The following is a 26,677-nucleotide window of genomic DNA, read 5'->3' on the forward strand; positions in this document are numbered from 1 at the left end:
CTGAACAGCTGGACAGAAGGAGTGCTGTTTTGGGGAAAGAAAGAGACTGAATGTAGGAATAGTTTAGATATGGGCCTGGGAGCAAGAACTCAGTGTTATATGTGTTATGTACACGAGGCCCAGGACACATCCAAGTAGAGACAGAAGGTAGGCAGTAAAACATATGAACCAAGAGCTGAGAGGAGCAGTCCAGGCTGGAGACTCATAGTGGTATTTAGTGGTATTATTTAGCTGGTATTTAAAGATCCAGGAAATGGGTTAGAGCTCTTGAAGTAGCAGAAAGAAAAAAGAAGGAAAGAGGGCTCAGAATGGAGCCCCAGGGCTTTCCAACACTCTTAATGGAGGGAAAGAAGCCAGCAAAGGAAGCTCAGAATGGCCAGATGGAGAGGAGGGAAGAGCTCAGACAAGTTAGTATCATGAGAAGAGAGGCTTTCAAGGAGAAATGCTCACTCTTGATAACAGCTGAGAAATTGGGTGAGCCCACATTAGAATCCTCTCAACTGGGGAGGACTTTTTACAAACGAGAGAAATCACCTGTGTTTTTTCTTTTACTCATATTTGCAGGTCCTAGCACACAGTGGGCACTTCAAACAGATTAATCAAATGACATATTAACTGAATGATTGAATATTTCAGTTCAGTTGAGGGAGCGCAATAGGCACAAGTCATTTAAAACCATCCGTCTCTTCTCCCCACCCCCCACCTGATGCTCACACTTGCCTGCAAAAGCATTGATTAGAGAGAGAGCAGTATCTTCAGGCTCTCTCATAGCAAGTGAAACACCCTTTATTCCTCCTGACTCAGGGAAAGCGAACTGTTCTCTAAACCTGGGAGGAAGGAAACTCAGGGCTAACATAGTGCATGAGATCATAAAGGGTGGCTGTTGCTGAAAACGTAGTGAAATCATGACCATAACCATAACCACCACCACAGAAGTTGGGTCCTGCCCCATCAAGCACTCTGCTGCTCGCTACTCATCTTAATTATGCTGTGAAAGAATTATGTTGAGTGGATTTCATTGTATAATGTTTTGGTGAAAGCAGGGAAAGAAAGAGGTAGTCGTTCAGATCAGGGACCTTTGATATGCCTGCTTCCCAGGACTCCACTGGAAATTTTGTGGCTGCAAACTAGGGGGATTGCTTACATCAGAATGGTGACAGTGTGAGCCAGTTGTAGGATGTAGACCTACCCAGGAAGAAATACGCCCTGAGTGGAAAACTAGAGCAGGACCATTCACCAGGGCTCTGACAGCTACTTTTCTGGAAGCCGTTTCATTCCATGTTTACAAGATTTATCACTCACCATTATTTGCCTTTTACTTTGTTGAAAATAGTAAGAGAGGATGACTATTCCTCTTGTTTTGTCTCTTGACCAAAGAGTAAAAATAATTTAATTGGGCTTGGCTGTGGTATCCTAATATTCCACAAACACCTCAGACTCCAGCTGTCTAAATCTGAGTTCATCGGTGCCCTCCGTCTACACATATGTACACAGGCATAACCTCATTCCTCCAATGGTTTTCTCTGTGAATCTACAACATATTCCCAGATCCCAGACTCGAAACTCGGACATCACCCTGACTCCTTCATCTCAGCTGCACATTTATATTTACCAGTACTCTCACCAAGGTCCGTTGGGTTCTGTCTCTCAGATAGCTCTTGAATCTGTTTTTCCGTCTATCCCTCCTGCTTCTTCCAGGTTCAGGCCACCATCATCTCACTGCTGATTTCTGCAGGTTCCCTGCAAACTTAGGTCTTCTGTCTTCAGTTTTTTCTTTACACTTCTGAAGCCCACAGCTGACCATGACAAGCCTCCGATAGCCTCCTCTTAGCCCCAGCGTAGAGTTAAAAATTCCTAGCCTGGCTTACACTGGGTCCCTGCTTCCCTAGTCAGCCTCAAATCCTACTCTCCTGTGTGTGGGCAGCTAACTGCTCCAGCCAAGGCCACCTCTTCCCCTTCCGGTTTCTGCCTCGCCCTGCTGACCCTGGCTCGCATCCCTCCTCTCAAACTGCTTAGCCTAACTCCACCCTCCTGGTCAACTCTTTAAGTGTCCCTAAAGCATTCAGAACATTCTCTAGTTTGTAAAAGTTTGTCTGTCTACCACTTAGCTGAAATTTTTCCTGAAGGCTTATCCTGCCTTACTCACCATGGCATCCCTAGCCAGGTGCCTGCTCAGTGAATACGCTGAACAAATGAACATGTATTTTAATTGTGTCTGCTTTTACAACTTTAGATGTATCCTTTGGGTATGGTTTTAATGCACACATGTACACACTATTTGATGAATACTTTTTCTTTCTTTTGTTTTTTCATACAGTAATAATTAATAGCTGGACCTGCACCTCCTGCAGATACCCGCCTAATCACCCACGGCTGTCTCTGGGTTGTTCTAGAAAGAAACCTGAGGCACACCTGGATTAATTAGGATGAGACTTAAACCCAGTTCAGGTGTGCTGGGCTTTGGGTTCCCGGAGCATTTTCAGAGGTTCATTATGGTGTCTGTCTCTTGACCTCAACTGGGTCTACAGCCATGATGGCAGGTGTATCCGGTAGCAACTGAGTGGATGCGTGGAGAGCGGGGGCGCCTCGAGACCCGGAAGGAGGAATCCGTTGAAGTGAGGCAAGTCACAGAGCTTCCTCAGCCCGGCTTCGCTCTGGGGGCTCAGCAGCCTCCTGAACCGCCCGCTCCCTCCTGCTGTTCAGACCGAGCCACTGCTCCTCAAGCAAGCAGCCTGGACTTGAGAGGAAGTGTGCGGAGGAAGGAAGTGGGCATAGAAGGGTACAGGGCTCTGAGTCTTAAAGTCAGTGTCCTAACATCTTTGTCACCAAAACGTTTCTCAGGCGCCTTCAGGGAGTGCTTTCTGTTTGTTTAATTTGTGACTCCCTGGTTAACTTCTCTAGTGGTTGCTTATGCCCCCAGAATCAGATACAGCGCTTTTAATCAACGAAGAATCAGGACGGTTCCCCCCACGGTCCCTCCCGGTGTCCGGGTTTGGCCAGCCTTTAGGTCATGCCGGGCAGGCCGGGAGCCTCTGCGCTCATAGTGGGGCGCGCGCGGATTGGGTTGAGGACACGCCGCCACGCTTCTAGGACCCATCCAAGCTTGAAAGGCGAAACCCGGACTCCTTCCTGCTCCACTCTTGTAAAGTCCCGGCAGCCCAGAGACGTCCCAAGCTCCTCCGGGGCTAGGAGACCCCAGCCCGGACGCTCGCCCTGCGCAGCCAAGGTCCCCTAGCGCCCCCTACAGCCACGCGCCCGGGGAGACGGAGCCGGGCCCTGCGCCTCCGTACCACGCCCGGGACCCCACCCAGCGGCCCTCAGCCCAGGACCGCGGGAGCACCGCACCTCGCGGCTGCAGAAACTGGGCGTGCGTCCGGGCGGGCGCGCAGCATCCCCTACTACTTCTGATCGCTCCGCCCGCCGCGGCCCCACTTCCCCTCCCTTCCTCTGTTGCTCCCTCCCTCCTTCCCTCCCGCCTGCCCGCCAGCCGGCGCCGGACAAGCTAAGCCTCTTCTCTTGGGGCGCTCTTCCCTTTGACCGACCGTCGCATCCCGCGCAACTCTGGGACGGACGGTGGCCGTTTGGTCTTGAATGTTCCCCTCCGAGAGCGCATGGCTGAGCAGTCGAGGCGCGGGCCGGGTCCCCGAGGAGCTGCCATCCGGGAGGCGGTGATGCTGCTGTTGTGCTTGGTAGTCCGGACCGGGCGCCCCTACAACGTGGACACAGAGAACGCGCTACTCTACAAGGGTCCCCCCAACACTCTATTTGGCTACTCGGTGGTGCTGCACAGCCACGGGGCAAACCGATGGTGAGTGGGGTCTGGCTCGGGCGCCCTCGGCATTTCAGACGGGCGAGCAAAAGGTGCCTCAGGGATTCCCTGCATGGTTCAAACTTTCCTTCCTCTGGAGGAGGCAGGAGGGGAACGCTGCGACAGCCAGCTCGCTAAGGGTGTGCTCGGGAAACTTATCTTGAGGGTGGCAGCACTGGGGTGCGTTCTGGCACAGGGCCGTGGAGTTCGGGGTGGCGGGTTGGGTGCGCGGGGTGGTGGGCGGAGGAGGCGGGGTGGGGAGCAGCTGCGCTGGCAGCTGCACGTCTGCGGGGACCCGGAGTTCAGTGGGTAGCACAGCTCACGTCTGCGCGCACGTGCACATTTCTCGCTTCAGGCTTGTAGTCGGGGCGCCCACGGCCAACTGGCTCGCCAACGCTTCGGTGGTCAATCCTGGCGCGATTTACAGATGCAAGATCGGAGGGAATCCAGAGCGGACGTGCGAACAGCTCCAGCTGGGTGAGTTGGGTCTGGGACCAGGAGCTAGTGACTCCACACACGTTTGTGGATCCTACAGTAGCACACGTCCTGGAAAAATTCATGTTGCCTTTTACTTCTAGTTTAAAGCAAATGGTTTTCACTCGTAACTCCACATCATCGTCCCTTAACATAAAAGCGGTCTCCTTCTTTCTGTCAGTATTTTTCTCCCTTTTGCTTATGGTCGACCATGATTGCAGTGCTCTGTCAAAACTATATGGAGCAAAGTTTCTTAGAAAACCTTCTCTTCACCTCTCCTCCCACCCACCTCCCCTCCAAGTGTAAAACACATTTTAAAGTCTCTCAGCACATTCAGGACAGGATCCAGCTAAGGCAAGACTGGAGAATTTTATTTCCATCTTTGACCTGTCAGCCTTGTTAAGGAACAGGCTAAGGGGCAAATCAGGAATAGCAGTTGGAATTGATCCCATACCCTGTCATATAGCCTAAGGGCTTTCTAAAAAAGAAAAGGATATCGTTTTACTTAGAATATGAAATGTGAAAGAAGAGCACAAGGAAAAATTGGCATCTTCATTGTTAATATAATTAAAATGGGGCTTAATGTAGAAGTATTTAATTTTCTCTCCAAAAACTGTGATGTTAAGTGGATACCTTTATTTGAAGTCATTTCTTAATGTCTCATCTTAATTTTGTGACAACTTGAAAAAAATGTGTTCTTGTGTGGGAGGGGAGAAAGTTCATGTTTCAAAGCCAAAAGCAAATTTGCTTTGCACAGACACATGGGGGAAGAAAGGGGAACTAATATTAATTCAGACCCTATCTTGTTCCAGACACTGTTAGGAACTGCTATATATGTTGTTTATTTCCCGCAAAGCAGCACTGGGTCATGGTGGGCACTGTTCTTGCTTCGTATGTGAGAACTCTGTGACTCAGAGAGTTGCAAGGACTTTTTCTGAAGTTACTCAGCTAGTGAGTGGAAGATGGGGGTCCAAAGTCCAAGCCCTTTCCTTCCGTGTATGCATCTTCAAGGCAAATAAAATAGCCTCAATGAAGAGTCCAATATGTTGTCTGCTGAGCTGGTGAGTTATTTGTGAATTTTTCCCATTTATCTTTCCTATCAATAGACTTTTGGGATAAGCTAGTTACTGCATCTTTAACATCCTCTAATTTGTTTTTTGGGGTTTTTTTTGTATAGTCTTTGCTTTTTCTCAAACTGGGAAGCTGCTTCCCTTCACTGAGAATGAATTCAAATTAGTATATACACATAACAGAATTTTATTTTTAACTCAGAGAGCCTCCCCGTAAGAGCCTAGGAGTTGTCTGCAGTGTGTAGAATAAGCCCCAGCCTCTCATTAAACATCTTCCATCCAAAAAGACAGACTTGGAAAGCATAACACATTCACAGACCTATCCATTTGGAATAATTCTGCACAGCATATTTTTCATTGCATGAGAGAGATGTGGGATGAAGAATTAGGGAGTGGAACAGACAACCTTGATCTGCCAGAGGATCTTGACAAGGTCTCAGGAGGGAAATTTTTTATTTTTGTTGTCCTGTCATAGTTTCCTGATTTGTGACATAATAACGACTGGTATTTAGCACTTACTTCCTGTCTAGAAGGGCACTGAGTCTATTTCTAGATGTCTGTATTTAACTGGAAAGATCCTGTCATAATAGTATATAAAACTGAAGATAATAATGCCTGTCAAAATGGATGGAAGTCCTGAATTCTTTGGGCATGTGGAGCATAGGGATTGATTACAGAAATATCCTCAGAGAAACATCCACGTGGTAGATGGGCAGCAAACATGAATTAAGTGAAATTATGTTGGATAGATAAATAAATAAAAGCAAAGTGAAAGTGTAATTGCCATCAACCATTGGTGGCTAAAAGAATTAATTAGAAATGACAAGCCAAAGAGCTGTTTTTAACTTTCAAATTCTTGATCAATAAAAAAAGACATTTACCGAATGAGATGAAAGGCAAAAAGAAAGACAAGATTTCTAGTCAGTCAACTGATTGCAGCACTAATGGCTGTAGTAATGGCTTTGAGCATTTGCAAAAGAGTTGACTGGAGTTACTTCTTATATAGCATTTTAAGCAGTATACCATCTCTTTCTCATGTAAAGAAATTGTGTGTTTCTAGAACAAACTCAGCAGTAACTTGAAGCTTTAAAATAGGGGATTGAGGATAATGTCTAGAAAGGAAATACTGAAAGCAGTAAATCAGTAACTAAAGACAGTGAAGGATTCTCAGCTTGGTGGACTATGTAATATTCTTCATGAAGAATTTTCAGGGAAAAATATGTATATATACACACACATAATCGTCTGTATAACATAGCTTCAGTTGTCCTGTCTCAAATGTGGGTGACTATAATGTATGGAAAGTGCTTACTCAGTACCTGGCATATAACTGACATTCAAAAATATTAGTTTACTTTTTAATATATATTTTCTACTTAAGTCTATGTCTGCATGTTATCTGTTATAGGCAGGTTGAAGTTATATATATGGACAATTAATAGATGAAACAGAAAATTAAAGGTACAAGTGAAAAGGTAACAGTGGAAACACAGTGAAAATGTTTTTTATTGGCCCAACCAAAAAGTCTTATAATAACTAAAGATTGATCTATGATTGCCATGTTTTCTTCCATTCAGGGCTTCACTTGCTAGCGAGGAGATGAAGTTGAAAGATCTTAAAACGGTGCCCATCTCCTACACAATTCAAAGTGCTCTCCACATGGCTAGTCTTTAGATCTCAGTTAGAATTTCAGATCAAAGTTTGATTCAGATAGACTCCTACCCGCAAAAGAGGAGATGAATGCCCCTCCTCCCTCCCTTCAGCCCCTCTATTCCCCCTCCCCCACCATGGATAATGTTCCCCATACTGTGGAATAGTCACTGTAGTGATAACCGAAAGTGAACAGCAAATGCCCATTTATCTAGAATGTTCAGCAGAGTATAAAGTGTTGAGAGTAAGGTACCCCTTTTAGTGAAGTGAATTGACTGTGGGAGAGGTGCTTTTCTTCCTGCATGCGAACAGGCTTCTTCCACTCCTCTGCCTGCCTAAGAAGTGTCCCTCCCCTCACTTCCCTGGTGCTTCCCTCTGAACTGAAGGAAGGTGGTCCTCCCTATGAGGAGGGTCCGAATCCAAACTTGTTCATGAAGGCTCCATGTCTGGGGAGGCCATAATGATGTTTAGTTGCTGTTCCACTCAGGCACTTTGCATCCTTGCTGAGGTTTTTTTTTTTTTTTTTTTAAAGGAAACTTTGATCACAGATGGTTGCTAAATTAAGGCATCACAAATAATGACTTCATGAATACATTTAATCATGGTCCATCCATAGATTACCAATAGTCAAAGAATTAGAACATAATAAAATACATAATAAATGACTATGAACTTACACTAAAAATATTGTCTTTATTTGGTTATTCAAAAGACTTACCAAATCTTTCATTCCTTTGGAGTTGCCACTAATAGCATTACACATGTGTACATGCACGTGCAGACATGCACACTTATACTTATTTGGGTAATAGAAGCTAAAGTTACTCAGTTACACAGCCCAGTATGGTAGCCAGCAGCCACGTGTGCTCATTGAGCACTTGAAATGTGGCTAGTTTGTAGTGAGAGGTACTGTAATGCAAATTACATCCTGGATTTCAAAGACTTAGTACTAAAAAATATATATATATATATAAAATCTCTTTGGAGATACTGATCGCATGTTCAAATCAGTATTTTAAAATTCATATTGATTTCATATTGTAATGAGAATATTTTGGGTGTATTAGGTTAAAGAAAATATATTACTAATATATTATTAGATTAATTTTACTTATTTTTACTTTTTAATGTGACTACTATAAAATATTTCATACATAGCTTGTATTCTGTTTCTATTGGACGTGACTGCTCTAGAGAAAGATAACTTCCCTGGGTAAAATAACTTCTGTAGCAGGGGCTTTCCTAGTGTCTATGCACGAAATGAATAGGATTTTCACTTTTCTTTCCTAGAGCAGTGCTGTGGAGTTACTAGAACCTGAAGCTCCCTGCTTGTACCTCTTTTTCTTACTGGAAGGAACGATGGTTTATCACAAGTTAGTCATCATTATTCCCCTTCAGATTTCTTTCTGGAAATTATATTACCTCAGCCAGCCTCCTGGTTCATAACCTATTTGGAAGAGGTTGAGATAATTAGCATTGTATCATTAAACTATTGATTACCTCACTCTCACTTCTGCCTCGTTTGTAGGAATTATTAGCTTAACATTAAAAGGCAAACCTCTCATTGTTGAAACTCAGATATGTTCTTGATAATTTTCCTTTTCTTTTTCACTTGTGATACTCAATTTTAGCTCATGAAGCTGATGTGGATACAGACTGGTCATTTTGAAAAATCATCCATGAGCATAGGTTGTTATGCTAATTATGCACAAAATTAAGACAGATTAATACACTAACATATTAAAAGAATTGAGTCTCCTGATTTCTAGCAATTACCCAAACTCCATCTCTAAAAGAATAGTTTCCACCTAATTTGGGAAATGAGGTTTTCTAAAATGCATTTTCTTTTTTGCCTAAAGTGTACTTACCACTGAGTGATATTTCTAATGACTGTAAAAGATCTCCCTTTGGCAGCAGTTCTTGGACCAGGTACGGTAATCCATGGTACATTTGGGTCATTTATTCATTCGGTCATTTATCAAGGGATGTCAAAGTTCCAGAACCTGGATGTAGAAAAGCACCATGGCCCTTGCCCCTAGGGGATTACAGTCTATAGGTCAGGTTATTATAGGAAACTGTGGTGAGAAGATCTAGTTAGACTAAGGTGATGTCTTCCTAAGGAATTGATGTTCTAGTGGAAAGCTGAAAAAAATCATGTCTTAGAGAGGAGGTTATGGGAAAGAGGAGCCAGAGCGAGCAGTGTGCACGAAGACCCTGAGGTCTATGAAAGGGTGGCATCTTTGGATGGAAAGAAAAATGCATTCAGTTGAACTGTGGCGTGTCAATGGCTGGCAGGTTGGAGCGGTAGGTGGGGATTATCTTTGTTACATCTTTGTAGGCTCTCCAGCAGCTGCAGAAGCCCTAGCCGTCAGCACACTCTTGTGTGGTTGACCCTCTTCCTGGGGGTGTGCACAACGCTGGGGAGGCTGGTGGCAGATGTTGGGCTGGGGGAAGCAGAGGCACAGTTGGGAGCTGTGAGCTACAGGTGGGTGTGGTGGCGCTGAGCAGTGACAGCAGGCGGGGTCTGATCCAGGTGCATAAGAACCCGCAGGGCCCTGACTGTGTTCTCCCCCAGGGCTGCACACTGCCCCCGGGTGTGTGCACTGCGGTGAAAACTAATGACAGCCATCAGGCCAGTGGCACACAGATGCATAGCTGGAGGGGCGAACCCTGAGCCTGGGCACGGTGGTGGGGTCAGCCACCAGGGTCTAGGCTGGTGTCTTGCCCTTGCATAGCCACAGAGGCCTGAGCACTAGGCTCTGGCGGGTACAGGATGGGACTAAAGTGGCTGACTTCACACTAGGGAAGCCACAGAGACCTGGGATGGCTGCTCGTGTGGTTCCTGGGCTCCTGAGGGAGGAAAGGAGTCCCAGGCATCAATGAACACAAGTACCTATGGGGCGAAAGCTGGCAAAATCTGCACAGGGTCCACAGTGGCTGCACTGACCTTTGGCTTCGTCAGTGGTGAAATCTGCTGTTTCTCTGCAGAGCAGGTCTCTGTGACCTGGACTTTGTAATTATTAAATGAGAAAGAGAGAAAAGATTAGAAGGTTTCAAAGATGTTACCCGAGGTTCTGACCTGGGCTCTTGGATGGATGCTGGTGCTATGTCCTGTGAGATACATAAGTAAATGTCTAGTGATCAGATGGGTGTACAGGTCTGGTGGGCACTTCAGAATTGAAGGTAATTGGTGTAGAGATGGTAATCAAAGCCGTGGAGGTTAATGAGTTTAACCTGGGAACTCTTGAGGCTGAATAGGTCATAGGGCCCAGGAGAAATCCCACCGGAATCCTACAGTTTAAGAAGCAGCTAGAGCAGTTCTTCTCGACTCTGGCTGCAACCTAGATTCTCCTGCAGAGCTTTAAGAGTACCAGTGCTGGTGGCCTCCTCCCAAACTAACAAAATTCCTGGAAGTGGGTCTATGTAATTGTGATACTGTGATTTATAATAAGAATGTGTATTTGGTCCTCATCCCCATTTCTGGCATAGAGCTCCTAAAACACTTGGAGTTTTCTAAATTACTAGAGTGATAAATATGTCTTTTGTTATGTTAATGAGATGACTTTAGGACCTGAGGATGAAGCTGGTTTTCAGGTGGAGCCAACCTTATGATTAGAGGGTTGGAACTTTCATTCTCATCCCCCTGACCTCCAGTGAGAGAAGAGGGGCTGGAGGTTGAACCAATTACCAGTGGCCAGTGATTCAATCAGTCATGCCTGTGTGATGAGGCCTCTATTAAAAACCCAAAAGGTTAGGGTTGGTGAACACCTGGAGGTTAGGACGAATGGTGCTCTTAGAGAGGGTGTGGAAGCTCCCCGCACATTCCCCATGCCTCATACTGTGCGTCTCTTCCATCTGGCTGTTCCTGAGTTACACCCTTTTATAAAAAAAAGTGGTGATCTAGTAAGTAAACTTCTCTGAGTTCTGTGACCCACTCTAGCAAATTAATCAAACAAAGGGAGAAAATCGTTGGAAACTTCAATAGCCAGTGGTAATCTGGACTTGAGATTGGCATCTAAAATGTGTGAGGGTGTGTGTGTGGGGGGGGCAGTGGAGGTCATACTGGGAGGTGGGGAGCAGTCTTTTTTTTATTTCTCATCTATTATAATCAGCTGAACAGATACTCCCAGGGAATTTTTACCTTTCAGATTTCTTCTACAAGTTCTGTTACCCATTTAGGAAGTTTTGTGTTAATTTATTAAAGTTGCCTAAGTTTCCTAACACCGTAGGAGATAGTCACACATTACTAGATAATAGTAAGCTGTTTTTTGGTGTAGTTCAGTAATGTACTGAATTTATTTTTCTCTCTTTATCTTTGGACTCCCTTCACCCACTTCTCTCTCCCCACCCCCAACTTCTAGCGACCATAACCATACATCTGTTCTCTGTATCTATAAGCTTGTTTTCTTCAATTCCACATATAAGAGACCATACAATATTTGTCTTTCCCTGTCTGACTTATTTCACTTAGCATAGTGTCATTGAGGTTCATTTATGTTGTTGCAAATGGCAAGATTATATTCTTTTTTATAGCTGAATAATATTCCATTGCCTATGTACACACCACAGTTTCTTCATCCATTCATCCATCAATGGACACTTAGGTTGTTTCCATGTGTTGGCTATTGTAAATAATGCTGCATTGAACGTGGCTGCATTGAACGTACATAATATTTTTTTGAGTTAGCATTTTCATTTTCTTCAGATAAATACCCAGAAGTGGGATTGCTGGATCATATGGTAGTTCTAGTTTTAATTTTTTGAGGAACCTCCATGTTGTTTCCATAGTGATTGCACCAATTTACATTCCCACCAACAGTGCACATCCTTTTTCCCACATCTTTGCCAGCCTTTGTTATTTCTTTTCTTTTTGATAATGGCCATTCTAATAAATGTGAGGTGATAGCTCATTGTGTTTTTGATTTGCATTTTCCTGATGATTAATGATGTTGAGCATCTTTTTGTATACCTCTTGTCCATCTGTATGTCTTCTTTGGAAACATGTCTGTTCAGGTCTACTACTCAGATCGTTTGCTTGTTTTGCTATTTATATCAGTTCTTCATATATTTTGGATATTAGCCCCTTATCAGATATAATTTGGAAATATTTTCTCCAATTCATAGGTTGCCTTTTTAATTTTGTTGATGGTTTCCTTTTCTGTGCAGAAGCTTTTTAGTTTGCTACAGTCTCATTTATTTTTGCTTTTGGTGTCAGATTTGAAAAATTATCACTAAGACCTATGTCAAGGAGCTTGTAGGACTGAACCCTTAACCCATGGGATCTGACAGTATCTCCAGGGAGATAGTGTTAACAATTGAGTTGAATTGTAGGACACCCACCTGGTATCAGAGAATTGCTTGCTGCTGATGTGGAAAAACTTCGCACACATATATACATGTTGAAATTGGGTGCAGAACTCTCAGTAGGGCATCAGGGGTTTCCAAAGGCACCCAGGTGATTCCAGTATTCATCCATGGTTGAGAACTATTGGAGAAGACAAGAAGAGCCTGAAAAATAGATGGAGAAGGAAAAGCCAAAGAGGTAGTTAGGAAATCAGGTAATCGGGCATTATGGAAGTGAAAGGATGAGAGATTTTGAGAAGTGAGTGGTTGGCAGTATCAAAATTTGCCAAGATGTCAAGCTAGGTGAGAACTTAGGAGGTTTCTTTGGATTTAGAGAGAGTCGGTTCATTACTAACCTTGGTAAGACCAGTTTTAGTGGTGAAGCCACATTGCCAGGGGGTGAAAAGTGAGAATATATTGGTAGTAGATGGCAACTCTTTTAACTGGGTTCTTTATTTATTAAATAAATTTTATCAATTACTTACGCTAGTACTAAGCATAGAACGTTGACTGAGATGGCAAAAGCCCTCAAAGAACTCGGTGACAGGGGAGACAAGTAAACAGGTGATTACTTATGAGAAAACATTACTAAGTGTAACAATAGGGACATATACAGTGGGGAGAAGAAATTGTTTGGATGATGAGAGAACGTTTCCTGGATAGAGTGGGCGCTTGAGTAATGGAGCCAGTTCTGACCAGTTTTGATGAACATACAGTGGCATCTCAATGAATGTGAAGTGGATGGATACATTTCTCAGATTTGGGTGGGACCCTCTGGGATTTTCTGTATATTTCAGCCTCATTCCAAAGAGGTCTGTGCCAGCACTGGGTTCCAGGCTCTGCCTGGTCACACCAGGCAAGCTAAACAATACACACTCCTGAGATAGGGAGCTTAGAACTGGCCATCTTTAAAAACAAGGGCTTTCAATTTTAGGAATAGCTGGAAACACCAAGTTAGACTATGGAAGCAGACTTGCAAGTGACAGGACTGGGCTCTGATGCTCTCAGTTTATCCTCAAGAATTTTTTTTTTTAAATGGCAGGAAAACTTTTTCGTGTAATTTATATGAAATACTGTAATTCATGATGAATATGTTAAGAAATAGTAAGAGTATGGACTTAGTTGTGAAATCTCTTTTACAAAAGATATTTTGTGAAGTAGATTAGTTGTGTCCTTTTTCAGTTATACCCAGTGTAGAAGACTTGTCAGTATCTACCCTGAGCAAAATCTTTCTAGGTCTACCTCACCCCAATGCTATTCTGTTTTCTTATGATCATTTTCTAGTATTCATTAGAATATCATTATTTTGTCTGCAAATCATTGTCTCTGCAACATCCTATCTCACCCTTTCAACTTCGAACTGAGAGATGACCTCTGTTATCTGTGACCCCTCATCTCAGACTGATCCTGCATTGACTGGTACAGGACAATGCCTTGGACCCCCTGACAGATTTTTACTTCTCTTATATATTTTGAAAACTATCATCCTAATCTTCTCCTCCATCCTATCGTGTGATTTCCAAAACCAAGCTCAGGACTCCAGTTTTGACCACCAAGCATTAAGTGAGAGCAGGTTTCCCTGGAGTTTTTTTTCTGTTTACATTTTTGTATTGCTCGTTTCAGAGACAGTTCAGATGGTATCTATGTATTAGTGATACTTTTTCAAGAGGCTCCTTAATTCAAAGTAATTAGTTGAAAACCATGAAAGTAGAGGATTTTCTTTCCTTATTTTCTAATGTTAGAAGTTAATGTTATAATAAGTTGTTACGAAATAGAATTAGTCTAGGATTATTAATAATGCTGATACTTGGATTCATTCCCTGATTAATAGGGAAAAGTACTAATAGCAAATCATTGTAACAGTGTAGGTGGTGGATGACAGTATGGGTTTAAGTTCTTCATTCCCCCACTTGTAAGGGAGTATGATTTACAGCAAGGTGCTTAACCTTTGTTTCAGCTTCTCCATCTGTAAAATTGGGATAATGATGATAGTAAGACCTACATCATAGGGACATAATGAAAATTAAATGAGTTAATATATGTATTTGTATGTATTAAGGGTGTGCTTGGTACACAGAAAGCATAAAACAAATATAATCATTTATTGTGTAAATATATAAGTTTTTGTGAGACAGCATTCTTTCCTTAAATTATGCTTAGCAGACATCTCAGTTGCTGTATATTTTTCTGCTGTATTTAGTGAAAAACAAAACAAAACTTATGTAGGTTTTCTGCAGGAATTTGAAGAACTTTGGGCCTAAGGTCTAAGGTCCCTGGAAAAAAACCCTAATCTTAGTTTCAAGCTGACAAACAGGCTGGTTTTCTAGAGTTCTGAAGTCTAGTGATGACTCAAAATCAGCCCAGAGTCATAAAATTGCAACCCTCAAGCTTGGCTCTATTCCCTGAAGGTGCTCACCTCTGTGTTGGACTCTCTTCCTAAATACAGCAAAATAAAATAAGTTATAAAATAAAAAATTAAAAAGAGGACTGAAATAGCTGGCTTTCTCAGGCCTGTGATTATAGGAGCTGTTTCTCACATAAATTGAGCATTATTATTTGCCATGATCAGATTTTGATTAGGAAGTCTGAGAACATGACATTTAAAAACATGTTTTTCAGGAAAAACAAAAACAGAACTTTGAGAATGACTTCTAATTTTGATGTTGAGTGTGCTCTTTTGCCTCTTGTTTGCTGCTAGATGAGCTGGAGGAAGTGGGCTTAGAAGTTTAGTGCTTTCATGTTCCGTATCTCCTCTAAAACCTGGGTGTTTTACTTTTCATTACTCGGCGTTATTGTCATTACTGTTAAATTCATGAACTCCACTGTTATCTTTTAGAAACATCACCATCACATTTTATTAGATGTATGGGAGAAGTACACAGTTTAATATAATAAACACAGTATAATGGATTGAATGGTAATTTGGGTTTGATAAGAAACGAAAACAAGGGGCTGTTGGCTTAAACAGCTGAATCCAACCTCACAGCACTGTGAGCTCCCTCTGCTGGTGAGATGCATCAGCACAATGTGGGTACACCGGGGAGCAGACGCATTTACCGTTTAATGAACACCTACTAGGTGCCAGGCAGTCTTGTTTGCACAGGCGTAAGTGTTCTGTAATCATGATACCCCTGCAGTAGCAGGTCTTACAGTCTTGTCTTATTTGAGTTGGTTTGTTTGCTTTTAATCCCATATTTTTTTCTATATTCTGAATTTAGTTAAATGAAGGAATTGTATAATTGTTTTCATTCAGTAATTATTGCTTCTACAAATAAAGATATCTTGAATGAGTGACTATAGAACATAGACTAGAACAGGGTTCATTTATTTTTCAGGATTATTTCAGAAAAATTTAGAGTGCAAGCGTTTGAAATATATGGGACTCATGTTTCAGTGGAATGGAACTGCAAGTTTAAAAAAGTAATTGGTGGAAGTAAGGTCTTCTACAATTTTTCCGAAGCTTGAAAATTATGTCACGTGTTTTGAAAGATCAGATAAGTGTGTGTGTGTGTGTGTGTGTGTGGTGTCGTAGTAGCCAGAATGCCAGACTGAGAGTCCCAGTCAAATATCTGAACCAACGGGGAAGCCACAGCACAGTGACGCAGACAGACAAGCCAGACTTGTCAATGCACCCAGAAGTCCCAGGTTCCCCTACCCACAAAGTGCTCTGCTCAAGCTGTCAAAAAGTTACAAAAAGAAGACCTTTCAGTTTGATCTTTCCCCTTGGTCCTTCCTCAATGGAAATGCCAAAATATTGAGATTTAATTGAGTAAAAGGTCACGGAAAGATAGGGACTAAGGAAGTGACCTTTGTCTTGAACACTAGAAGGTTGACTGTGTTTTCTGTGGACAGATTTGTGATACTTTACACATTTGCAGCTGAAAAAAAATTAGGTAGTAAAATTGATTCAGTTATTTCGTACGTCTGAAATATTTGTAGAGTAATGTTGTAGAGATTCCAGACTAGTAGGAAGTAACTACTTTTCGGTCTTTGATTTCTAAGAGATTTTTGTTTTTCATTCTAAGCTTTTCCATTTGCCAGTCCCATGGGTTTGGGCAAATTATTTTACTTCTTTAAGATTCTATTTTCTCACCTGTAAAATGGAATTGATAACACAGTTCCCTGCTGCTCCTGTGAGAATTAAATGAGTCAGTGTGTGGTAGGGCATTTTGTGGAGGAGGGTACATGCCATGACATGTGAGCAGCTTAATCATATCTTTAACTTAATCCCTAAGATAATAATGTTAACATCAACTAATGTTTGCCTGTTTCTCTGCCAGGCTCTGGCCCAACCACTTCACACGTACCTCCTTTACACCCCACAGTCCTTGCAGAGCCCCTCTGAGACAGGCACCTCCTGTAGGCCCAGCTAGTTCTCAGTGTTAAATCCTCCTCCTCACGTATCACACTTTGTAAAGATCTGAAACCTGCAAACACTGTCTTCCTCCAGACCATCTGTTACTATCTTAAAACGTAAGGAACTAATGTTCTGAAAGAGAAGTAGGGGAGAATGGTAGTGATGGAAGACTGACCTCCTCCAAGCTTAGATCTGAGAGTTTGGTGAAAATTTAGCAGTAGTACCTGCTAGGGAAGGGTTTTGTGGTGGTCTAGTGGGTTTCAGAATTCCCTCCTTCAGCAGAGATTTTGTTCCTGCCTGCTGCATTTAAGGCCCTGTCCTGTGCTGTGGGAATGCCACAGTCAACATAATAGTCAATCTGTCCTCATGGAGGTGACAGTTCAGAGTGAATATCTAGTCTTCCATAGTCTCTGGCAAAACAAAAAAATAGAGGTGGTAAAGAATGTACCTCATTGGCTTTGTACTAGCATCCTTTGTATCCACTTATTAAAATTACTGCTTAATCACATTTACCTACACATACACATGTATATACTGACACAAAATCAATAAGTAGAAATAAAAAACTGAATAGTAAGCATACAACTTTATATTTTCTTTCACAAATGAAAACCAAAAGAGAAAAAAAAAAAGGAAAGAGAAAGATGGGATTAATTTTTAGAATAAGGGGTATGTTTTTATGTGGCTTTGTATTTTTAATGTCTGCTAGGAAAGTGCATTCAACTGTGCTACAAATTAGTCATTCTAGTTGTATGAAACATGGAAAATTACCACAGTAATTTCCACTGACCTCTTCTATGTTAAACCATGTAAATACTTTTTTTCAACTGTGAAGCTGATTTGATTTACTAAGAGTTTAGATTAGTAATGTATGAGCTGAATTGAAAACCAGATTACAAACCATTTCAGCATGACATTTGGATAAAATATAAAGATAATCTGAGTTTATTTATGATGTTCTTTCAGGGAAGTTCATGAGAATTAGCTTGCTCATGACAGTTGTAATAATCATCATTTTTGACCAAATTAGACATACTGTATTTCTACATGAGGAAAATCAGCTTGATATTTGATACCCTATTTCAATCTTTAGCTGAAACCAAGGAGGGCAAAAAAAGTATTACTATTATTTTCTAAACAGAGTAGTTTCTGTTCAAATATGGTATAACCTAGGAAATGCCATAACCATGGACGTTGTAGAGCAGTCGCTCACAAGCCCAGCTGCATGCTACCAATACCTGGGGAGCTTTTTGAAAAATTCTGATATGAGTCTCAACCCAGACATATCAAATCTGAGCCTCTGGGAATGGAGGTCAGGTGTCAGTATTTGCTCAAAACTACCCCCCCCCCAGGTGATCCTAATGTCCAGTCAAGGCTGAGGATCACATGATAAGGGGGTGGGCTCAAGAGCAAGGAGGTTAAGGGGTAGCTCTGGAGAGGCCCCGTGGGTGAGTGAAGTGGAGGTCTGACCTTTCAGTCAAGATTCAGTAACCACTACAGAAGGAAAGGGGAAAGTTGCAAGCAATTAAGAAAAGACCCACATCAGTAGTGGGGATTTATAGTCTGTTCTGCGAACTGATGCTCTCTTGTAATCAGTGCTGGAAAGTACCTTTTTGGTGCTGTTGGGTACTGCTCGGTGGCAGTAGCAGAGTTAAGAAGTGGAAAGAAGAAACCTATACAAGTGGGAGTCTGTGTGTCTGTTCACTTATTAGGTTTATCGATGTGTGTGACCCTAAGTGTGAGACTGAGCAATGATGGCATTAGGGTGTCACCTGGTGGAGCTAAAACTGAAACAAAGGATGCAATGGGGCATAATCTGCGGACCCAGAGACCAGTTTAATAACATAAGAGTTTCTCTAGTCTTCATTTTAAAATTTACAAATAAGAGAGCTCAGCTAAGAAACAGACAACAGTTCACTATTTTTTGTGTATGCATAAGAACTTTTGGGCCATTTTCATCAGTTTACGTGGTATTTGGTGGTTCTGAACTATTGTATATTTTTAAACATTGAGGTGGCATCTCTAGAACAGTACATTTGATTCTGAATATTGGCTGTAATCTTAATGAGTGTCCATTTAACTATACCACATTTTAGCAGAGATAACGTGTAACTTGTGACCTCTGTTCTCTCCTGTCCTTAATTTTCTTCCTGCACAATAGCTTGAGGGTTGACTGTAATTTTAGAAAGTATTTCCAGAGAAGATTCTTTATTGAAGTGTCTTTTGGGATAAATAATAATAACTTCCAGTCCAGGTAGACAAATCCACTTATCATCTGTTTTTGACGTTAGTTTAAAAAAAAAAGCAACTGGCAATTTTAGTAAAAACTCAAACTGAAATTTGCATCACAGTGGAAATTTTAAATTTCTGTCTCATTCTTTCACCTTCTTTAAATTATGTTGGCATCATGTATCCGCAATAACAACTTTCTGTGTTAGATCTAAACCACTCCATCCTACAATACAAGTGTCTTTTTCTCTCTCCTTACCTCTCCCTTATTATCCCTTCCTTTTTTTTTTTTTAAATTAACTTTAATACAGAGACCTTACACTTCCACCTGGACCATCTTTGATTAAAATTTGGGCTGCAGCAAGATTCCTTTCCCATTCCACGTAAGCATTGCTTTTCAACCCCAACATGCTTTTTCCAGACCCATCCTTAGTCATCTTCCTCTCAGTCTCGAGCCCTAAGCAGGCACTACCAATAGATGGGAGTTGACGTTATTATTCTGCAAAAAAAACTGGCCAAGAAAAGATTATCCACATGCCATGGTAACAGTGTTCCAGATTGTGAGAGTCACTTGGGGTAGTCAGGGCCTCACTTGGACCTGCTAAATCAACACGCAGAGAAGGGGTGAGGAAACTTTCTTCAGTTCTGCTGTGTTGAAGTGTTTGTTTGTCCTGAACAACATTTTAGAGAACAACTAAATGTATAAAATGTGTACACAAACATCTTTCCACACTCCTTAAACAAAATCTCTCTTACCTGGGAGACTTACTGCAAATAATTCACTTTCATACTAACCTCATGGATGTAGGTATTCTGAGTTTGCCCAGGGAGCTTTATGTAGGGGTCACAGTTATAGGAGGTGACCAAGCTCATAATGATTTTGAGGGATAGTCCCTATAAATGTATGAAAACTTGGTACCAAAATTAAGTAAACATACCCAAGTTCTATGTTCTTATCCAATCAAATTGGTGCAAATATATTTACCTGCCTTTGGAATTATGCTCAGGTAGAATGGAACTGTCACAGGGCAATTGAAGAGGGTGGAAATAGATAGCAAAAGGAATAGTAACATACCGCATCTCATTCTCCCCCAAAATCACTTAATTGAACTCACGCTTAATATAGGATCCCAGCTACAAAGCAAAGAAGTCACTTTAACACAATAAAAAAAAAAGTCACCGGGAAGATCATGTTTTCTTGTACAGTTTAGAAGTACTGTATTGCCCGTGTGTAATAGTTTTGGCTTTCTGGCTATGCATGCCTTTGTCAAAGTGCCTATTGAGGTTTTTCGTTTACTGAAATAATCCAGTTTTTCAAGTCTTTTTTTTTTTTCTTTGTTGAAAACATCACAGTCCACTAAGTGGTTTACATTTACACAGGGCAGTTTGTTTTAAATGCTAGGCATTATTAGTATGTCAATTACACAGGCCACCTTCCACCTGCTTAGTCATCACCTTCCAGCTTCAATAAACTGTGACTTAAGTGCTGAGGACCATAGTCCTTTTATTCTTGAAGTCTCAATACAGGAAACATTTGTAAAAAGTGCTCTGGTAAAGTTGCTTACATAAAGTTGCTAGATAAATGATCCAAACAGAGGTGCACATTGTTTGGCCAGCATTTCACAATGTGGTGGTACTCACATGGCCGATGCTGGATTGAACTGATCCTCCCCTCTCCTAGTTCTGTTGGTTAGCTACCTCCTGTGTGGGGTCATCCCCTCCTGGTGTTACCAGTCAGAGGGCATTTCCACAGACAAGAATCACCTGCGAGAGAACGAGTATCGCGTAATCACGGGGCAGCTAACAGTTTCCCCCACATATGCTGATTGGGGAGCAGGGAAAGAGGGCGTTCTACAGATGGCTGAGGGAAGAAACCTTGGGGCTAAGCCCTCGTGTTTGTTTTTCTCTGCTCTTGTAGGATAACATTGTTTTCGAGATGACTGATGATCAAATGGTTTTCAAATGCTGTAGGTAGCCCTCTTGGAGACCCCTGTGGAAAGACTTGTTTGGAAGAAAGAGACAATCAGTGGTTGGGGGTCACGCTTTCCAGACAGCCGGGAGAGAATGGATCCATCGTGGTAGGTTGTTGGATTCAGTCCACTGATAACATCGTGAAATCGCATATTCTGGGGGTGACCTCCACATAATTTGGTCTCCTTTTATGTTTTATTCAGACTTGTGGGCATAGATGGAAAAATATATTTTACATGAAGAATGAAAATAAGCTCCCCACGGGTGTTTGCTATGGCATGCCCTCCAATTTACGGACAGAATTGAGTAGAAGAATAGCTCCATGCTATCAAGGTAAGGCATGGTGTGGGTACTGAGTGGATCAGGAGAAACAAGGGAATGGCTTTAAAAATGTTTTTTGAATTTTCAGTTTTGGATGGTCTGTCAGGGGTGGGGGATCTTTAAAATTTCTGTGTTCTTTTTAACTAAAGTATTATTTCCTTTCCTTTGTTAACCCAGTTGTAGTATTAATTTTCAAAAATGTCCTGTGGGTTTTTTGGACTAGGAATTCTACAGTTTTAATTTGAATAACTCTAGCATCTAGTTGATAATTTCCCACTTTAGCATTAAGTATATTTTTAATTCAGTATAAGTGAGCCTGATGCCCAGCAAATGTGGGACACTTAAAATCACAAAATTAGATTGAAAAATCTGATCAGAAGGAAGAAAGCTGTTTAAGTTTCTTCCTTTACCTTTAGTTTCCAACGATAGTCAGACTCAAAGTATAAATATAAGCATATCTTTCTCAGTCTTTTTTTTTTTCAAATTCACATGTTTTCCTTGAAACAGTAAGGGGTTGATATCTTAAGTTTGAAAGGTCTTTCCATAAATATTTTAGATCATAGGTAGCATTAGTGCATATAGAGCTAGGACATAAACTGAAATGAACAAAGTTAGAGGTGAATGTCAGCAGAGAAATAAAAAAATAACACCTGCAACAGAACTAAAATTCTAAAAATGCGCCTTTCAAAAGAATAAAATATATATGAATGCCAATTTCTAGTTTTCCTAACCAAAATGATTACCCCAGTGTCCAATGAAAATTTCCATCACTGGACAAAACTTGGACCAAGTATGCACATTGAGTTATTGATTCAATTAGTAATTAATTGAGGTCTTTCCTCCTTGGAATGTGATATAATAGAAAAGATTATGTCACCTATATTCCTAATTTGCCTTTGAATGCCAAGAAGTTAAAAGGTGAATTTTAACTTCTCGATTGTGGTTGAAACTTAGTCCAGCTACTCTTCTCTTTTTCGTAGTAGTTTATAGTTTACACTTTAAAATATTTCACAGTAGAGGGATCTCTCCCTGGCTGGTGGTAGATGCCCGAATGATCATTTGAGGTCTTGCAGTCTCTCCCTAATGCAGACCTGACCACCCTGAGTCATAATCTCTGGTCCAGATGAGGACTTTCCCCTCATGAACCTGGTTTCCTTTAAAATCAAGTGTGCAGTGATAGGAATTAGCTGTATAGGCTGGAGGGAAGCTGTCAAAGCACAATCTAGTAGAGATGCAAGTTAAAGATACCTCAACTGCATGCCCCTCCCCACCTAGCTGGCCCTGGCCCGGGGCTTTTAATTGACCCACCAGGCGACTTCTGAAGTTCTAATGGTGTGAGATGATGCGCTTGACCACTTAATGCTCAGCAGCTTTTGTCTTGCCACTGGCCAGTTCCTTCACTAAATACTGGTGCCTACCTGGATGTAGATTTCAGTCCTCTACATTTTCTCATGTGTTCTCTGGGTGACTCTATCCAAGGGCTGATAATGTCCATGGATAACAATGTGCACTCACCCTCAAACTCCAAAAATTTTATATATATAATATATAATATATGTGTGTGTGTGTATGTATATAAACCTAACCACATTCTAGAAAAAAAAATCATGATGGCAGAAACCTAAGATACCTAAAATTATGGTAAATTTTTTTAAACAAAGTATGTATGTATGTATGTGTGTGTGTGTGTGTGTGTGTGTGTGTGTGTATATACATATACATATATATATATATATATATATATATATATATATATCTCCAGAGAAGATATAAAAAGGAGTGAGAAATCATGACAGGGAGTGGTAATTATAAATGATGTAGCAATTTATTTAATATTTCTGGTTACCAAAGCCAAAACAAAGATATGGTCCCGATTGTTCTTTTCTTAGAGGTTTACTTATGTCAGTTCCTCAGGAAAAGCAAGCTTTGTGCCCATAGTAAGTTTCACAGAGCATCTGTGCATGCATGGGGACTTTGTGATAAGACACCCTCCATCTCCATACCCATCTTGACTCAGTCTGTTATTTTCAGCTGGGCAAAATATAGGAAGCCTATTTTAAATGGAAACCTGGGCCAGAAGCCACAAATCTTACCTCTGTCTTGATACTCACCTGACGGTTTTTTGAGTGTAAGCTGCTTCCTATGAAAAAGAGGCAGAGTAGATATTTTTATTGCTATTTCATAGACATGGTTTGAGGGTTAATATAGAAGAGGTTTGTGATCTTAAATTTTATCAATTACTATTTTTTAAAATGTTACTCCAAAATGTAGACCTTTAAAGGTAAATTTATAAGGATTTATAAGAAACAAAATGATACAGATTTTGTCTTTATTTTTAAATAAAATCTTGAATTATTTTTTCTACTTTTTTTTAGATTATGTAAAAAAATTTGGAGAAAATTATGGATCATGTCAAGCTGGGATATCTAGTTTTTACACAGAGGTAATAGTCCAAAAAATAGCTGCTATGAATGTTTACAAATAGTTTTAATTCTACTGAAAACTCAGAAGATTGATATTAAGCTTGAAGTAAAAATTATGTAATACCTGAATAATACATCTCTTAAATTTGACTGTATTACAACTTAATTTTCATCACTCAGTATTCCACACATATATTGGGGAAATATTAATATTTAGATGACTGTGACTCCCAGAACCAACTGTCTAAATGAAAGAATGTTCCTTTCATGAAGAATTTAATAGAAATGAAAAGTAGCTGTAGGTTAATTTAGGCATTGAAAATATTGTATTATTTTAAATGACTAGTTGAGGGGCAAAGAAAGCATGTGAGTCCACATTTTTCATTAGAAAGTATGACAGTTGGGAGATTTAAGAACTTAATATTACCCTGTTAAATCAGATAATTCCCAAACTCTTATTCTCCAACACAACTGCCATGTACAGTTGTCCTCAACTCCCACATCTCCCAGTTTCTCTTAGAAACCCATTATGAATGTATGAATGTTTTCTAAATCTATGTAGACAGTCTGTATCAAGCCTTGACTTAACAATTTCCAAAAATAGTACCTACTATGTTAAAAAAATAATAATAATGCTTCTTTCTTACTTTATATTTAAAAGGACCTTTTTTTTTTTTAAGTTTGGATTGTTTGGGAAATACAGAAATGTTGAATAGGTCTAATCGCTGAAAGGTTTCATATTTCACCAGAGAAGTAAGCGTTTGCTCATTCCAACTTTCCCTCTTTCTTTTTTCTAAATTCCTACATTTGTCATCAAATATGCCCCAATCCATTTGACTTAGTTTTTTCTAAGTTAACATTATTAAGGAAACTAGTCATTGCCTTTTTGCAAATTGAAGTAAATTAAGTCCATTTTTAACTCTCGGTCAACACATGATCATCTCTGGAATGAGCACTAATGAATTACTCAGATATGATTTACTTAAATGGAAACCACATTGCCTTTTTTTTTCCCAAAGCTTGCTCTAGTGTTCAGTGATTCTACCTTTGATTTTTAAAGTCCACTGATAGTGTGAAGTGAGAGTTTCAGAGTTTCTCCTCTGAAATTCTACTTTTAGGTGAAAATCCATTAGCTGGCTTTTCTGGCTTTTTTTTTTTTTGACAGTTTTTTTAAACTCATAAAAGGCTCATATTTCAGAAATCTATAAAAATGTGTTTTTGTCACTGTTTACTTAAAGTGTATATTTGGAGGAAGTTTTGGGTAGTGAGATTAAACTTTGAAATGATGATTTTCTTTTTTCCTTACAGGATTTAATTGTAATGGGGGCCCCAGGGTCATCTTATTGGACTGGCTCTCTTTTTGTCTACAATATGACTACAAATAAGTACAAGGCTTTTTTAGACAGAGAAGACCAAGTGAAAATTGGAAGTTATTTAGGTACGATGAAAATTGACAAAGTTGAATTATCTTTGCCTGACATATACTAATAATTATAAATAAGGGAAATTGTACCTTCAAAAGAGCAAAATGGCCATTTCAGAAACTGCCTCTTTAAGGATCTAGTCTATGAAACTTTAGTTAACTCAATATTTAACATATGTAACTATTATCGACACATAATTCTTTGATTAGAACTCCTGGTTTAGTTTACTCTTTGTAGTAAGTCACGTATAAGCTTGTATCTTTACACAGTCAACTTATGATTATAAAGGTAGCATCTATTGAGTGCCTGTCACCTCCTTGGAGCTTTTGTAAGCAGTCTACAAGAATTAACTCATTTAATCATGAATGAGTAAGTATAGTTTTTTCAAGGACTAACTAAGTCAGTGGGACTGCGGACAACATTCTGGACAATGGGTTACATTATGAAGCATATGGGTCTAAAAACAGCTCATTGACCTTTGCCTCATAAATTCTTAGAATATTTCCCAGAGCTTCACTATTTTTATCTTTCTCCTTCTTTACTAACTCAGCAGTAGGATACTTTATATTTGTTCAGAAACAAGATATTTTTCTGGCATTAATGCCCTTGTAGTAAAAAGGAATGCTTTTCCTATAGTTTCTTAGAAAATACAGATTTGTTTAAATCATGTATGCTTCAAATATAAACAGCTTGTACTTAGAAATAATTGTGAAAAAAGCAGTATTTTTCTCCCATTCAAACTGAAGGAATTCATTTGCAAACAGAGGGACCTCATTAACAATTCAACATTTACTTATGTATGGTTGAAGGCTACTCTGAAGCATTGCAAGAAATGTAATTTAGTATTATGCCTTTTATCACAGAATAAAACAAGATTATTTTACTTTTCGTGTCATCATACAGCTTTATCACAATAGGAAGATTTCAGGGCAAGAAAAGTTGAAGTTTAGGACTTTTTCTTTTAATTAAAGTTCAAAATGTTATGTTTTATATATGGTAAAATACTTCTGTTGTAATCCTAGAAGCTAGCATGTCCTGATACTGTAGAGACTAGCAAATCAAATGTGGAGGTGCTATCTTTAATTTTTAAGGCTTAAAAATATAAGCCACATGACCAGTTTTATAACACACATATTAATAATTGCTTAAAGCATGTAAGAAATGACCAATGTTGAGTATTGCTGCTAAAAATTCTTAAAACTGTTTAGCATAGTCATTTTAAATTCCTTCTCATTCAGTTCTGAGTGGATTGGTGATGAATTCTGTGAGTGAATTTAAGATCATCTGTCTTACCCATTGCAAATGACAATTCTCATACTTTTCTCCTTTTTTTTTTTTGAAGGCTACTCAGTTGCCGCCGGTCATTTTCGCAGTCTGCATACTACTGAAGTAGTTGGAGGAGCCCCTCAGCATGAACAGATTGGTAAAGTAAGAATGACATTGTTTTTATGTTTATTTCTTCCAAAAGGTTCAAGTAGATTGTATGGGACAATAAGATAGTAAAGGAAGAATGGCAAAAATTCTGAGCAGTGAGGCTAGAAATGGTGAGCAGTGTGCTGTGTTTAATGGTAAAATTGGTGAAAATGGTACGGCTTTTAGGTAAAATT

The 26,677-nt window shown here is 40.2% G+C and overlaps 1 protein-coding gene across 1 annotated transcript in view; it reads left to right on the forward strand.

Moving 5' to 3' along the window:
* The first annotated feature begins 3,363 nt into the window (after positions 1 to 3,363).
* ITGA4 (integrin subunit alpha 4) overlaps positions 3,364 to 26,677 on the forward strand; it is a 74,347-nt gene continuing 51,033 nt past the window's right edge. Inside the window, exons 1-7 of the mRNA XM_006210226.4 lie at positions 3,364 to 3,808; positions 4,164 to 4,285; positions 20,903 to 21,009; positions 21,106 to 21,235; positions 23,599 to 23,666; positions 24,955 to 25,084; positions 26,413 to 26,498. Coding sequence (XP_006210288.2) covers positions 3,612 to 3,808; positions 4,164 to 4,285; positions 20,903 to 21,009; positions 21,106 to 21,235; positions 23,599 to 23,666; positions 24,955 to 25,084; positions 26,413 to 26,498 — 840 coding nt within the window. The 5' untranslated portion in view covers positions 3,364 to 3,611. The remainder of the gene's footprint in view (positions 3,809 to 4,163; positions 4,286 to 20,902; positions 21,010 to 21,105; positions 21,236 to 23,598; positions 23,667 to 24,954; positions 25,085 to 26,412; positions 26,499 to 26,677) is intronic.

Source organism: Vicugna pacos, chromosome 5, assembly GCF_048564905.1.
Source record: "Vicugna pacos chromosome 5, VicPac4, whole genome shotgun sequence".
Taxonomy (NCBI): Eukaryota; Metazoa; Chordata; class Mammalia; order Artiodactyla; family Camelidae; genus Vicugna; species Vicugna pacos.